General features: G+C 46.6%; 3 protein-coding genes across 3 annotated transcripts; 1 reads left to right on the top strand and 2 right to left on the bottom strand.

Annotated features, from left to right (window-relative positions):
* Window positions 1-542: 542 nt before the first annotated feature.
* LOC134301906 (rho-related GTP-binding protein RhoA-B-like) lies at window positions 543-7189 on the bottom strand. Its single transcript, XM_062986832.1, has 5 exons — window positions 7112-7189; window positions 2957-3122; window positions 2714-2834; window positions 2489-2619; window positions 543-1334 (listed from the first exon to the last, which is right to left on the bottom strand). The coding sequence occupies exons 2-5, from the start codon at window positions 3110-3112 to the stop codon at window positions 1161-1163; spliced, it is 582 nt and encodes a 193-aa protein (XP_062842902.1). The 5' UTR covers window positions 3113-3122; window positions 7112-7189; the 3' UTR covers window positions 543-1160.
* A 1589-nt stretch (window positions 7190-8778) lies between these two features.
* Window positions 8779-9775, bottom strand: LOC134302024 (olfactory receptor class A-like protein 1). Its single transcript, XM_062987003.1, has one exon. The coding sequence runs from the start codon at window positions 9773-9775 to the stop codon at window positions 8834-8836; it is 942 nt and encodes a 313-aa protein (XP_062843073.1). The 3' UTR covers window positions 8779-8833.
* A 4235-nt stretch (window positions 9776-14010) lies between these two features.
* Window positions 14011-14988, top strand: LOC134301449 (olfactory receptor class A-like protein 1). Its single transcript, XM_062986133.1, has one exon. The coding sequence runs from the start codon at window positions 14011-14013 to the stop codon at window positions 14986-14988; it is 978 nt and encodes a 325-aa protein (XP_062842203.1).
* Window positions 14989-15877: the final 889 nt, after the last annotated feature.

The raw sequence follows: 15877 nt of genomic DNA, 5'->3' as shown, positions 1-15877 counted from the left end.
ATCGAACCTCGGCAGAGCTGCGACCTGGCCGGGCGTCCACACAGCGATGGGGCTCAGTGTGGGAACCCAAAACCAGCAGGTGAAAAGAAGCTGCTCAGATAGGACATGTGGTGACCCGGCTCTCCTTGATCAAAGGCAGTTGTAGCTTAGCAGTTAAGGTACAGGACTAGTAATCGAAAGGTCGCTGGTTCAAACCCCACCGCTGCCAGGTTGCCAAAGTTGGGCTCTTAACCCTCAACTGCTTAGACAGTATACTGCCACACTATTGTAAGTTGCTTTGGATAATAGGGCAGTTGTAACCAAGTGGTTAAGGTACTGGACTAGTAAGCAGAAGGTGGCTGGTTTAAAACCACACCACCGCCGGGCCCTTGAGCAAGGCCCTTAACCCTTAATTGCTTAGACATTATACTCTCACAGTACTGTAAGTCGATTTGGATAAAAGCGTCCGCTAAATGCCCTAAATGTAATCAGATCAGGGGGGTTTGGGTTAATTTTGGGAGAGGAACAAAAGCACGAGTGAATAAACCCAGACGAACACCAGCTTCTTAAAAAGTTTTTCTTTAATACACAAAGATACAGAATCAGGTTTCTGCTTGTTTTTAAAAGGAAGAAAAACCAAAGAAACAAACAAAAAAAAGGTTCAAGTCTCGTCCAAGCGTGTGCATTCCTGAAAACACACAGACTCACAGACAGACAGGCGGACAGACAGACAGTCGGCGTGTCTCTTCTGTATTGCACGTTGGTCCTGATCATCTGTTTGTCGTTGTTTAATCGTCTTCATTGCATATTTGTGATTGGAATGAGAAATAAACGTGATTTAGGCATCACAGTGAAAAACACCTCACCGACACGAGCACGTGGTTTAATAAAGACACGGTTCGGACGACTCCGCCCGCCGACGGAGTGGAAAAACGACACATACGTAGAGGATATGATAGAACTGCGCAGCTCCGCGTCTGCCTCTTTAAATACTGACAAAAAACAAAGAAAAAACTTCCGTTACTATTCGCTTCGCTTAAAAAGACGTTAACAATTTAAAAAGCGCTTTGCCGACGAGCGCAGTCGTTATCAGGCAAAAAAAAAAAGGGGGGGTGGACAGGGTCGGGGTCTATGTGTGGCCCCTCCCGCCCAGCAATACAAGCAACAGAGTCCCGGTGCTTTTACAGTAGGAGGCATTTGGAGCCTTTTTTGCCTTTTCGGGCCTGCAGCGCCGCCCTGGTGGCCATCTCGAACACCTCCCTCACACCGTCCTTCGTCTTGGCCGAACACTCCATGTAGCCGAAGGCGTAGATCCGGTTGGCCATGTCGCGCCCCTCCTCCGCCTTCACCGGCTCCTAAACACAGAGAGTGGAGGGAATTATACACACACACCCCAAATCCTCATGCCGCCCTATCACACAGGGTTACAGCTGCACGTGTATCTGTGTTTATCTGGATTCTCCTCCCTGTTTCACTTTTAAACTTGTGTTACAGCTCCAGCTTCTGAGAAATGCTGAGAATCAGAATCAGCTTCTCCCAGAGTCTAAAACGCTTCTGGTTCAGAATGAAGCTTAACGTGGTTTAATGTAGTAAAAGAAGGAGACAGGAGCACTAAACTTCTCTTCATTATTACTGCTCATAAGTTCCTCCACTAATCACATTCCTCACTCACTGTTTTACTACAGTAAGTCACGCTAAGCTTTGTTCACACAGTCGCTTTTACCGCCTCATATCAAACAGTTCGTCTCATTGGAGAAGCTTTGAGAAAGTTAGCGGCAAACTGTTTAATCAGCGGCAAACTAAGCAGCACCCCACAGGAAGCAATGGCACAGCCGGCGCAACAGCAGTTCTGCTGCTTCTCATATGAATGTGACCTAATGTCCTTGACCGGACAGCAGAGGTCGCAATTGTACAGCCACAATGAGATCCTCGACCTCCCTTCCTCAGGCACAGCCAACTGGGCCTGTTTGGACCCCCAGCCAGGTCGACAGCACCACCTGAGATCTTTGAGATGGTGGGCTAGTGAAAGAAAACCCTCAATAACACGCATATCACAGTGGGAAGAGACGCCGACCGACCATCCCTCCCTCAAACACGCCCGAGCACCCAGATTCCACTTTCCACTCAGAAGTGAGTAAATTCAGCTACTACCTGACTGATAGAGGATCTTAATATGTGTCTGTATTCCAAACTAACTCTTTAATGGTCACTTTGAGTCTAAATACTTTAAAATTAAGCGGTATTTAAATAATCTTGTTAGGGTCGTATCTACTGCTCGACTGACGTGCGTCAGCCCACCATCATCCATGAAACGTTGGATCATGTTTAAGATCGTCTCAACTGTTTGGTAGAGGCTCATTACAAAATACTGAGCGCACTAGAACAAGAATATAATTATTTGTTGTTTATATAGTCCCAACGAAGGCAAAGAAATCATTTTAAAACATTATTTTCTTGGTGAGACAATAAATAAGGGTTTAAAGGGTTGAAGTGAGCAGTCGTTCTGTACCTGCTTCATCTTGGCCAGTTCGCGGCGGGTGTGCTCATCGTTACGCAGATCCTTCTTGTTACCCACCAGGATGATGGGGACGTTGGGGCAGAAGTGTTTCACCTCGGGGGTCCATTTCTCCGGGATGTTCTCTGTAAAGATCCGTCAGGTTAGAGGTGTGATACCATACACGCAGAATACAGAGCGCATGTGTGTGTGAGTGTGTGTGTGTGTGTGTGTGTTTACCGAGGCTGTCAGGACTGTCGATGGAGAAGCACATGAGTATGACGTCGGTGTCGGGGTAAGAGAGGGGGCGCAGGCGGTCGTAATCCTCCTGCCCGGCCGTGTCCCACAGCGCCAGCTCCACCTACAGACAGACACAGCGCAGCGAACTGGGATCAGCAGCAAAATCATTTACACCGGACCAACTTTAACCCGTACAGTCACGCGCTCACCCCCGTTCTGATCCGAACCCGCCCCCTTGGTTACCTGTTTGCTGTCCACTTCGATGTCGGCCACGTAGTTTTCGAAGACGGTGGGGACGTACACCTCGGGGAACTGGTCCTTACTGAAGACGATGAGGAGACACGTTTTACCGCATGCACCATCGCCGACGATCACCAGCTTCTTACGGATGGCTGCCATTTCTCTCGCTCTACACACACACACACAGAGTTACAAACACAAGAGTTCAGAACATCCCGAGTCTTACAAGCTAGAGGCCAAGTGTGTGTTTGGCATCAAAATCTCAGTTCTAAATAGTTTGATCTGTCAGAACTGCAGTAAGCTACTGTACGAGCAGCTAATAGTCCTCAAAACCTTCATTATATACAGTGTATCACAAAAGTGAGTACACCCCTCACATTTCTGCAGATATTTAAGTATATCTTTTCATGGGACAACACTGACAAAATGACACTTTGACACAATGAAAAGTAGTCTGTGTGCAGCTTATATAACAGTGTAAATTTATTCTTCCCTCAAAATAACTGAATATACAGCCATTAATGTCTAAACCACCGGCAACAAAAGTGAGTACACCCCTTAGTGAAAGTTCCTGAAGTGTCAATATTTTGTGTGGCCACCATTATTTCCCAGAACTGCCTTAACTCTCCTGGGCATGGAGTTTACCAGAGCTTCACAGGTTGCCACTGGAATGCTTTTCCACTCCTCCATGACGACATCACGGAGCTGGCGGATATTCGAGACTTTGCACTCCTCCACCTTCCGCTTGAGGATGCCCCAAAGATGTTCTATTGGGTTTAGGTCTGGAGACATGCTTGGCCAGTCCATCACCTTTACCCTCAGCCTCTTCAATAAAGCAGTGGTCGTCTTAGAGGTGTGTTTGGGGTCATTATCATGCTGGAACACTGCCCTGCGACCCATTTTCCGGAGGGAGGGGATCATGCTCTGCTTCAGTATTTCACAGTACTTATTGGAGTTCATGTGTCCCTCAATGAAATGTAACTCCCCAACACCTGCTGCACTCATGCAGCCCCAGACCATGGCATTCCCACCACCATGCTTGACTGTAGGCATGACACACTTATCTTTGTACTCCTCACCTGATTGCCGCCACACATGCTTGAGACCATCTGAACCAAACAAATTAATCTTGGTCTCATCAGACCATAGGACATGGTTCCAGTAATCCATGTCCTTTGTTGACATGTCTTCAGCAAACTGTTTGTGGGCTTTCTTGTGTAGAGACTTCAGAAGAGGCTTCCTTCTGGGGTGACAGCCATGCAGACCAATTTGATGTAGTGTGCGGCGTATGGTCTGAGCACTGACAGGCTGACCCCCCACCTTTTCAATCTCTGCAGCAATGCTGACAGCACTCCTGCGCCTATCTTTCAAAGACAGCAGTTGGATGTGACGCTGAGCACGTGCACTCAGCTTCTTTGGACGACCAACGCGAGGTCTGTTCTGAGTGGACCCTGCTCTTTTAAAACGCTGGATGATCTTGGCCACTGTGCTGCAGCTCAGTTTCAGGGTGTTGGCAATCTTCTTGTAGCCTTGGCCATCTTCATGTAGCGCAACAATTCGTCTTTTAAGATCCTCAGAGAGTTCTTTGCCATGAGGTGCCATGTTGGAACTTTCAGTGACCAGTATGAGAGAGTGTGAGAGCTGTACTACTAAATTGAACACACCTGCTCCCTACGCACACCTGAGACCTAGTAACACTAACAAATCACATGACATTTTGGAGGGAAAATGACAAGCAGTGCTCAATTTGGACATTTAGGGGTGTAGTCTCTTAGGGGTGTACTCACTTTTGTTGCCGGTGGTTTAGACATTAATGGCTGTATATTGAGTTATTTTGAGGGAAGAATAAATTTACACTGTTATATAAGCTGCACACAGACTACTTTTCATTGTGTCAAAGTGTCATTTTGTCAGTGTTGTCCCATGAAAAGATATACTTAAATATCTGCAGAAATGTGAGGGGTGTACTCACTTTTGTGATACACTGTACATGGTGAAATTAACACTGTTTATATTCTATATATTTATGACAGTAAAATCAGCCACAGACACATAAAACGTCCCAGTCATACAAAAAAACTAAAACAAACAAACAAAAAAATAAATCAAAAATCAGAATCTTAAAAAAATACCATAATACAAATTCTTGGTCATACCGCCCAGCCCTAGTCTCTTACACTAACAATCCTACGGCAATTCAGTTAGTAATCACTTAGTCAAAACGTCAAGCAGCTAAAAACATGACTCAGGGAAAACTAACAACCGATTCTGTGGGTCACAACACGGAGGAGAATTTTGGTATTTGAGACAGAACATGAAGCCTCGCACCATCGCTGGATGTTCTAGATTTACATTCAACTATTAATGTAGCTGCGCCGTGTATCGTAGCTTCATTTATTCTATCATTTCATTTATGAGTGTCATTTACTGACTGACATTAAATTCAGACCAATTCAGACGAGTTCTTGTTTAAACCCTGAACTCTGAATCTACTGCAGATGAAAATGAGAAGTGCTGAAGCCGGTCGGGGTCCCGGTGTGTCAGTATGAAGCCGGTCGGGGTCCCGGTGTGTCAGTATGAAGCCGGTCGGGGTCCCGGTGTGTCAGTATGAAGCCGGTCGGGGTCCCGGTGTGTCAGTATGAAGCCGGTCGGGGTCCCGGTGTGTCAGTATGAAGCCGGTCGGGGTCCCGGTGTGTCAGTATGAAGCCGGTCGGGGTGCCGGTGTGTCAGTATGAAGCCGGTCGGGGTGCCGGTGTGTCAGTATGAAGCCGGTCGGGGTCCCGGTGTGTCAGTACGAAGCCGGTCGGGGTGCCGGTGTGTCAGTACGAAGCCGGTCGGGGTCCCGGTGTGTCAGTACGAAGCCGGTCGGGGTCCCGGTGTGTCAGTATGAAGCCGGTCGGGGTCCCGGTGTGTCAGTACGAAGCCGGTCGGGGTCCCGGTGTGTCAGTACGAAGCCGGTCGGGGTGCCGGTGTGTCAGTATGAAGCCGGTCGGGGTGCCGGTGTGTCAGTATGAAGCCGGTCGGGGTCCCGGTGTGTCAGTATGAAGCCGGTCGGGGTCCCGGTGTGTCAGTACGAAGCCGGTCGGGGTCCCGGTGTGTCAGTATGAAGCCGGTCGGGGTCCCGGTGTGTCAGTACGAAGCCGGTCGGGGTCCCGGTGTGTCAGTATGAAGCCGGTCGGGGTCCCGGTGTGTCAGTACGAAGCCGGTCGGGGTCCCGGTGTGTCAGTACGAAGCCGGTCGGGGTGCCGGTGTGTCAGTATGAAGCCGGTTGATTCAGCTGTATAAATGAAAGAAATAAGCCTGTCTGACAGTGGACAGTTCTGACCAGTAGAAACGACATGATCATGATCTGACAGCTTTCTATTGGCTGATCTGGTTCTGTACAAATTATACACGACTTCTGTTCTGTGTCATAGTTCAGGGTTCTATTAGTTTATTTGATGATGTTATGGGCCCCCAGGGGCCCCTACTTTAAGATCGGCTGCTTTTGTATAATCAAGGTTTAGTATTTAGAGTCAGAATCGTGACACACATGTAAACAAAATCTTTTATACATACGAATTGTCCCTAACGACTGTAGATTTAAATTAGGGGCAGTGGTAGCTCGACTAGTAATCAGAAGGTTGCCGGTTCAAGCCCCACCACAGCTAAATTCCCACTGTTGGGCCCCTAAACAAGGCCCTTAACCCTCAAGTGTTCAGGCTGTATTAACCACACAATTGTAAGTCGGTTTTAATGTTAAATGTTAAATTTAGATGATAAATGTTCATATTTTGTGCTGCTAATAATAAAACTGACACTAAACAATCAAGACATTTAATTATTCACTTTTACACCAGAGCTACACCTGTACCATTCCACTCACAGCGAGGTTTACTCTCATCATGCCTAAATGATTAAACAGATTATTTAGAGATAAATAAATTATGATTATTTATAAGCTCTGAGGCCGCTAGCATGCTAATCCGGCTGCGGAAGCTAGTTAGCATTAGCCTGATAAGCGGAAGTACGAGCTGTTCCAGCGCAAACGGCCCTTTGTTTCCACCGACAAAACTCCCAATTAAAGCTTCTGTACCGACCCACCGTCGCGTTAAACCCCGCTAACACACCGACAAACAGTTTAAACAGCGAGTACACGCGGATTCTGGATGGTTTTACCTGTTTTTAACGATCACTGAGTTTATCTCTCTCAGCCTCAACCAACTGTCAATACCCACATCAACAGGCTCGCCACGGCGCCTGCGCAGCGCCCTCACACACGCATGCGCATTAGCGCCGAACAACCCGCTCCTCAGAGCTGGGGTCGAACTGCACCCCTGCTGATTCAACTCCGGGATAAACCGGGTCAGACTGGAGGAAAACTCCTGCCTGCACCATGAATCTGTCCAAATAAACGTTTAAATTAATGCAGAAACTTAAAGTGTTCTAATGACAGCGTTTGTTTGTTGTCGAGTTCCACACAGTCGACTGGTTAAGTTTCATATCGAGTTTATCGTGATTATAAAAACATCAGGTGTGATTCTAACTTACCTGCAGAACACAGAGAAACACACGGTTTACTGTGGTATTTATGTGCTTTATTAATCTGCATATTATTCATATAAACTACAGTCAGGCATATGTAATACACTCACTCATTTGTATTAAAACTAAAGAACATGACATTTCAGATGTATTCTTTCATTGCATGATCACTTTTACGTGAATTAAGTGTGTTAAAAAGATATCATATCAGGAAAAAAGGGACCAATTTGGTGCCATATTTAACATAACTATGGGTGTTTTGTCCAAGCATGCAAGACCAGCCCCCTATCTCTTAGAAGACACACATATAACTCTAAAATTCTAACTCAAACTGACTATTTTAAATAATATTATTTTATTTCAACTTTATTAGCCGCTTTGTCCTGGTCAGGGCTGCAGCAGGTCTGATTTTGCCGGTAAAACATTGGGTGCAAGGTAGGAAGACCCTGGTCAGCATAGACGCCTGACTTGCCCATGTGCATTATGAGGACAATACTGTACTTGATATCTGGTGCACATTAGGAGGATGGCTAGAGTAGCAAAAAATCTAAATAAAAACACGTTTTGAAAAAAATTGGAATGTAGACTGTGAGCCAGGCCTTACTGACCTCACCAAGCTCATCAAGGCTGTTAGATCAGCAAAACAGGCACCAAATCAATCTTAATACCCTATCATTTTTAGGACGGCACGGTGGCTCGGTGGGTAGCACTGTCTTCTCTCAGTAAGAAGGTCCTGGGTTCGATCCCCAGGTGGGGCGGTACGGCTCCTTTCTGTGTGGAGTTTGCATGTTCTCCCTGTGTCTGCGTGGGTTTACTCCGGGTGCTCCGATTTCCTCCCACAGTACAAAGACATGCATGTGAGATGAACTGGAGACACCAGATTGTCCAGGACTGTGTTTAATATTAAACTTGTGGATTGATGAATCTTGTGAAGTGACTGACTGCCATTCTTGTCATGAATGTAACCAAAAGTGTAAAACAGGACATTAAAATCCTAATAAACAAACAAACAAACCCCATAATTTTGGGATGAAATGTGCACATTATGTGTGTGGTGTCTGTAAACTTTTGCCATGTAGCGTATTCCCAGTTAGCAAGATTCCCAGAATTCCTGGAGCTTTATATTCAGTGTAAAGAATGAATAAGAGGAGCTATAAAGATTATAAACCATTTTACTGAAATCACGTCTGGTAACTTTATACAACATGGTTCAGGAGAAATCTTAATTACACAAACATGTCTACTGGAATGCGTGAGCTCTACAGGGTGATACATTTAGATCATTTAATCATTATTACATTTGAATATATTGAACAGTGTGCTTGTGTATTTCTCGTCCATTATCAGTATTCAATTTCACTTTGCGTTGGATTTCTCAGTCAAGTCCGGGGCGGGACGGTCGGCGGCCGCACACACCATCCTAGCTTTTATCTTCTTGTTGGAGCTGATCATCAGCAGAGGGCTGAAGGTGGCGTAGCAGGAGGAGAAAAACACCCTCATGTCGGACACCACGGCGGGAACCTGTGCCACCGTCAGCATGTAGATCCAGATGATGTTATCGATGCCGAAGAACAGGCTGTACAGCAGCACCAGCATCACCACCGTCTTCGCCGCGCGCATCTCCATGGAGCTTCCCTGGGTGCGGCGGATGGCGCGGACCTGCCGGGCGTGTCTGTGCAGCAGGACCAGGATGTACGTGCTGGACGACAGCATGAGGGCGACGAAAGTGAAGTCTCGCGTCGACAGGATGGCGCCGTTCACCACGTACGACAGGTTGTCCCGGAAGTCGACGTGGCAGAACCCCAGGTTGAGCGTGAAGGGGGGGACGGTGCCGTTCCGCGGCGCGATGGAGAACATGGGCGCGGCTAAACACACGATCATGTTCAGGATCCAGAGTCCGGCGAAGGTGGGCACCACCAGTTTGGGGAGGTACGATTTTATCCTGCTCAGGCACGCCCCGCCGGCGGGCACGATGGTCAGGGCCTGGAAGACGCTCAGCATGCAGGTGAGGCAGACGGACAGGGCGCGGCCGATGCGGTAGGCGTAAATGACCACCTTGCAGCCGGGATCGTCCAGCAGGTGGCGCAGGCCGAAGACCGTCATGGTTTGGGGAATGCCGCGTGTCAAGAGCAGGAGGTTGGCGAAAGCGATGTGTGCCAGGATGCGGTCCACGGGCTGCAGGCGCGCTTCCACCACAGCGATGTGGGCGTACGCCATCAGCACCGACGCGTTCGCCAGGATTCCCAGTCCTGTCTGCAGCAGAAACGAGACGCCCTTGATAGTGATGCAGAGGTCCATCAGGAACGTTCTCTATACCAACACATGAGACAGACATGAACAGTTATTTATTATAAGGTTCAAACCTTTAACGTTTCCTCACTAGGGTTCCTCAAGGGTTATTTGGGTCGTTCCTTAAACCTAAAGAACCTTATGAAACATAGAAAGGTTTATTATCTGTTTCACCACAGTTCTGACCTGGTCAGGGTTGCAGTGGGTCCAATTTGCCAGGTGAAAGGCAGGGAACACCGCGGACAGGTCGCCAGTCTATCGCAGAATGCACACACTTCTAGTGTTTCTAATTAACCTGACTGCACGTCTTTGTACTGTGGGAGGAAACCGGAGCACCCGGAGGAAGCCCACAGAGAGAGAACATGTAAAACTCAACACAGAAAGGACCCTGGCCGTCCAATCTGGGAACCGAACCCAGGACCTTATTGCTTTGAGGTAACACTGCGCCACTGTGCCGCTCTTTTAGAAAAGCTTCTGAGTGGAATCCTTCTTTCCTTTTTTGTAGGGTGGCTCGGTGGGTAGCACGGTTGCCTCACAGCAAGAAGGTCCTGGGTTTGATTCCCAGCTGGAGCGTCCTTTCTGTGTTGAGTTTTGCATGTTCTCCCTCTGTGGGCTTCCTCCGGGTGCTCTGGTTTCCTCCCACAAAAGTGTGTGTGTGTGTTTGCCCTGTGATGGACTGGCGACCTGTTCAGGGTGTTTCCTACCTTTCACCCAGTGTTTTGCATCCACCGTGACCCTGACCAGGATAAAGGAAGGTTAAAACAGACAATGAATGGAACACCTATATTTCACTGGTTGTTTTCAGTAATAAAAAATACAAGACCAGACCCAAGACCCCCCCTTAATATTTAGATATGCTCAACACCCCCCCTCTCCCCCTAATACCATGATGTAGGAGGATCCACGTACCTGGTGGTGGTTCTTCCTGCGGCGGCCTGCGCTCATCTGTACGCTGCACTGCAGGGCGGGAAGTGAACATATGCACATTTATATGGTGGAGTTTTCCTCCGGGGGCCGACGGCGTCTTACCGAAACGAAACGCCTCAAGATCTAAAGTAACCACGGTAACCCAGAGTCACAGAGGAAACCTGGTCCGAGCCGCACCTGCTTAAGCGCAATTAGTGGTTTAGCCAAAAACAAGCCGGTGGAGGGGCGAGGGAACATCCAGATTCAATAAAACTAGGTAATAAGAGAACTACCACAAAACTATGATCCTAGAGACCCTTCTGAGCTATTTTTACAGCACCATTTTATTAGACGATAAAATAAATAACAGGGAGGGACCCACTAAGAGAAATTTTGGGCAAATTGGACCCTGATGGGATCAAAACAATGTATTATGGGAAATGAATTATGTTTGCATAAACGCTGTTTGACTTTTGTTGGTTTTTTCTTACAATTTTCTCCCAATTTGAGTCGTATCCAACAGACTGACTAACACACATCCTCTCCGCAGTACCGACCGCTTCTTTTCACCTGCACTGGACAGGTTCATACAGAGATCCGTATCGCACACAGAGAGTCACACACTGATCTCCATTATCCCCCGTCTCTGTGGAGCACCATCAATCAGCCAGCAGAGGGCGTAACTGCAGCAGTTATGAGGAATCCATCCACCCTTGGACGAGCCAAAGGTTCGAGGTTTGACATGAAAGCTAGAGATGCCAGCTCTGTGTGTGCCAGCGTGTTTTACTAAAATAAAACCAAAGAAAAGAAAAAAAAGAAAAATTAAATTAAATAAAGTAAAATAAAATAAAATAAAAGAAAGTAAATTAAAGTAAAATTAAATAAAGAAAAATAAAATAAAATGAAAGAAAACAAAACAAAAGAAACAATAAAAAAAATAAATAAAAAAAAAGTAAAAGAAAATTTTAAACACTACAGGCCACAGTAGATAGAACATTCTTGTGTATTGATCCAAAACAACTTACAGTTATGACTGAACACAATTTGAGCAATTAAGGGTTAAGGGCCGTGCTCAGAGGCCCAACAGTGGGGCTTGAACTAGCAACCTTCTGATTATCAGTCCAGTACCTTAACCGCTGAGCTACCCTTGTCTTGCTGTAGGACCGCGCCTTAGTTCCTGTAGCTGCACAGTGTTGGTGGATCCGGTCAGCTCAGAATCTGTTTTGATTCAGTTCAAATTTTATTTAGGTAAAAACTCAGTTAAACTCAAACCCTGAACAATGAGGGGCGTCTACATACTTTCGGCCATAAGCTTTGTATTTGACTCGTGACTCTGTCCTCGAGCGTTTTGCTCCTGGGCCGCGTCCCCCAGCGCATCATAACAGGATAATTAGCTTAGAGCCGGCGCTGAATCCCTTTAGGTGTGTTTCCGAACCCAAATGAAAACACATGATTAAATGGACGTGCCTGCGCCTGCTCATGCTCCAAACTGTTTCATAAACATCCTCTAATCCTCCCCGGGGGGTCTGAGACGCCAGAATCTTCCCCGGGACTCGTTAGCTGAACTGAGATGAGGATCATTAGAGTGTGTACTGGGTAATTAGATCAGCACTGCTGGGATTTGTGTTACTGATGTTTAAACACGGCAGTAATTATCACACCTCACAGATTTAATAAAAAGGACACCGTGCATTTGCCCCCTTTCCTGCTAATCTAGTCGTATCCAATTCCCTAGCTGTAACTTCATCCACCGCTGCAGACCCTGACCGAGGAGAGATGCAGACCGCTTCCTTTCACCTGTCAGAGATGGGACAAAAGTATGTGGACGCCCTTTCTAATTTCTACATTCATGTCTTTCAGCCACAACAGTTACTAACAGGAAAAATAAATCATATAAAGGTAATTACATGTGTCTGAGTTTGCAGCAACAGTTTAGGGAAGGTCCTTTCCTGTTCCAGCATGAGTGAGCTCTATAAAGACATGAAGAAACTCCAGTGTCCAGAACAGAGCCCCGACCTCAGCCCCACTTAACTGAGACTGAATGGGCACAAATCCCCACACTTAGACACACTTCACAGTCTTGTGTTCCAGCTGTTAAGATCACACAGAGGTCACTCAGTATTGATACTTTTTGTTTTTTTAAATGGGACGTCCGACAAGCTCACGGTCAGGCGTCCAAATACTTTTGGTCATACAGTGTGCATTTAGTTCTTATATACATTTATTTTGGGTTCTGCTGCTCTGATTCTCCAGGGGCTCTTCAGTGATCCAGTTCAGAACCACCTGAGAGGAAAAATCAGGAGAGTTTTTGTTTAGTTTTTATTGTTTTTTATTATTTTTACTAATAAAATTAATAAAAAATTAATAAAAAAGATGAAACTTTTTACTCTGAACCGTTTTGATGCACTAACAGGCTCATTTCACCGCTTCTCCACTTGATGGCGCTGTAGATCATGCTGTAGTCTGAACTCCACGTGTCAGAGGTAGCTCAGTGGTTAAGGTACTGGACTAGTAATCATAAGTTTGCCGGTTCAAGCCCCACCATCACCTTGATCAAGGCCCTTAAGCCTCAATTGCTCAAATTGTATTCAATGATAATTATGAGTAATTTTGGATAAAAGTGTCTGCTGAATACTGCCTTTTAGTCAGAAGGTCGCTGGTTCAAGCCCCACAACTGCCAGGTTGCTGCTGTTGGGCCCTTAAGCAAGGCCCTTAACCCTTAAGACTGTATACTCAGACTGTATACTGTCACAGTACTGTGCATCTGCCAAATGCCGAAAATGTAAACGTAAGTGTCTGTGTGGGTTTCCTCTAGGTTCTCCGGTTTCCTCACACAGTCCAAAGATGTGCAGTCAGGACACCTGGAGATACTAAATTGCTCTAAATAAGTGTGTGTGTGTGTGTGTGTGTGTGTGTGTGTGTGTTTGTGTGTGTTTCTTTGCCCAAGGAACCCTGAGGAACCTTAAGGAACTTCGCAGAACCTTGAGGAACCTTGAGGAACTTTATGCAGATGCTGGACCAATATGAGAAACTCTTCACTAACAGAGGTCAGAGGATCAAACCCAGGTCCTCAGGGTCAACGTCGCTGCAGACAGTAAACAGAGATGCAGTCAGATGCCAGTCAGGTGAGAGACGAGTCCAACTGGGCGTGGTGGATCAGTCAGGTGTAGATCATACAGGTAAGGAGGAGCAGGTTGAGTTTGGCCTCGGAGGGGGTTCACTGGACCGTGCAGAACCTTCTGCTCCCAGCGGTTTTCCCTGACGCAGGTATAAGAGGTGCAGGAGGCGCTCAGTGTTACGATTCGGGCGATGAGTGGTGCGTGGAGGCGTGATGAGCGATGGAGTCTGAACTCTTGACGCGTGGTCTGCTGTACCTCTCGCTGGCTGTGGCGGGAATCCCAGGCAACACCGCCGTGATCTACGCCTTCCTGTCGGCGCTGCACCACGAGCGCCGCCTCCTTCCTGCCGACGCCATCGTGCTGCACCTGGCGCTGGCCAACCTGCTGGTGGTGGCGGTCCGGTGTGTGCTGGAGGTCCTGGCGACCTTCCGCATCGCTAACGTGTTCAACGACGCCGGCTGCAAGGGCGTCATTTTCGTCTACAGGACGTCGCGCTCGCTTTCCATCTGGCTGACCTTCGTGCTGAGCGCCTACCAGTGCCTGAGCATCACGCCGCCGGGGTCGCGGTGGGCCGCCGCCCGGGAAACGTTCGGCCGCTTACTGTGGGCGATTTTTCTGGCGGTCTGGATCATCAACATCTCTGTGAGCTCGCCGTCCATCGTCTTCTCCGAGGGCGCCAAGAACGACTCCAAGCTCCTCCAGAACAGCATCAACGTGCAGTTCTGCTTCGTCAACTTCCCGTCCACCTACGTGAAAGATGCCAACGGGGCGGCACAGACGGTCCGGGACGTGGTGCCCATGGCGCTCATGACCGCCGCCAGCCTGGTGATCCTGGTGTTCCTGTACAGACACAGTCGGCAGGTGAAAGGTCTGCGAGGAGGCTCTGGAGGAGGCAGGGGCGGTGCGGCGGGGGCGTCGGCCGAACGACGGGCCGCTGTCACCGTGGTGACCCTGGTGACGGTGTACGTGGTGCTGTACGGGGTGGACAACGGACTCTGGGTGTACACCATCATGGTGAGACAGACCATGTCCTCGGCGCTCATCTCAGACCTGCGGATCTTCTTCTCGTCGCTCTACGCCGCCACCAGCCCCGCCATCATCATCATGTCCAACAAGAAGGTGAAGAGAAATCTGAGGTGGGGCAGAGAGGAGAGAGCCGCGCCCGCTTCTGAGACCGGGACCTCCTCAACGGTCTGATACTGACCCGCTGAAATGAAGAGGAACGCTCAAGGAACATAATGACAACTGTGTTTAATTCTGATTTATTAACTGAAAATCCCGGATTACACCTTTAACATGTCGTATAACTCGAATGTATATGATTTATAAATCACTAAAGTACTACATACACCTTTAAATTTCATATAACTAGAATGTACAAGATTTATAAATCACTAAAATATGGAATGGATCTTTAACATGTAATATAACTCAAATGTACATGATTTATAAATCACTAAAAGTACTAACTGCACCTTTAAAAATCATAAAACTTACAAGGTTTATAAGTGACTAAAATATTAAATGCACCTTTAACATGTTATATAATCAAAATTAACATGATTTATAAATCAACAATGTACTGACTGAACCTTTAAAATATCTTATAATCAGAATTGACATGGTTTATTAATTGACTAAAAGTACTAATTACACCTTTAAACGTCACATTTCTTAAATTTACATAATTTATAATTAACTAAAAAGCTAAATGCACCTTTAACATGTTATATAATTGGAATGTACATGATTTATAAATCACTAAAATACTTATCGCACCTTTAAAATGTCTTATAATTGAATTGACGTGGTTTATTAATGATTAAAAGATAAATTGCAACTTTAAAAGTCACATAACTAGAATCACTAGTTATTATTATTACTATAAATCACTAAAATACTAATTACACCTTTAAAAGTCATAAAACTCAAATGCACATGATTTATAAATTACTAAAAGTACTAATTACAGTGAGAGAAAACAATATAAAACCAGTTTAATGTAATTAAATGAACTTGGTGTGAATCTCGGTCACTCACATCACGTCTGTGTTTTTAATTTCAGTCTCTGAAACACGATTCTCCC

This window comes from Trichomycterus rosablanca, chromosome 24, assembly GCF_030014385.1.
Source record: "Trichomycterus rosablanca isolate fTriRos1 chromosome 24, fTriRos1.hap1, whole genome shotgun sequence".
Taxonomy (NCBI): domain Eukaryota; kingdom Metazoa; phylum Chordata; class Actinopteri; order Siluriformes; family Trichomycteridae; genus Trichomycterus; species Trichomycterus rosablanca.
Note: the sequence above shows the minus strand (reverse complement) of the source record. Positions and strands in the feature narration are given on the sequence as shown.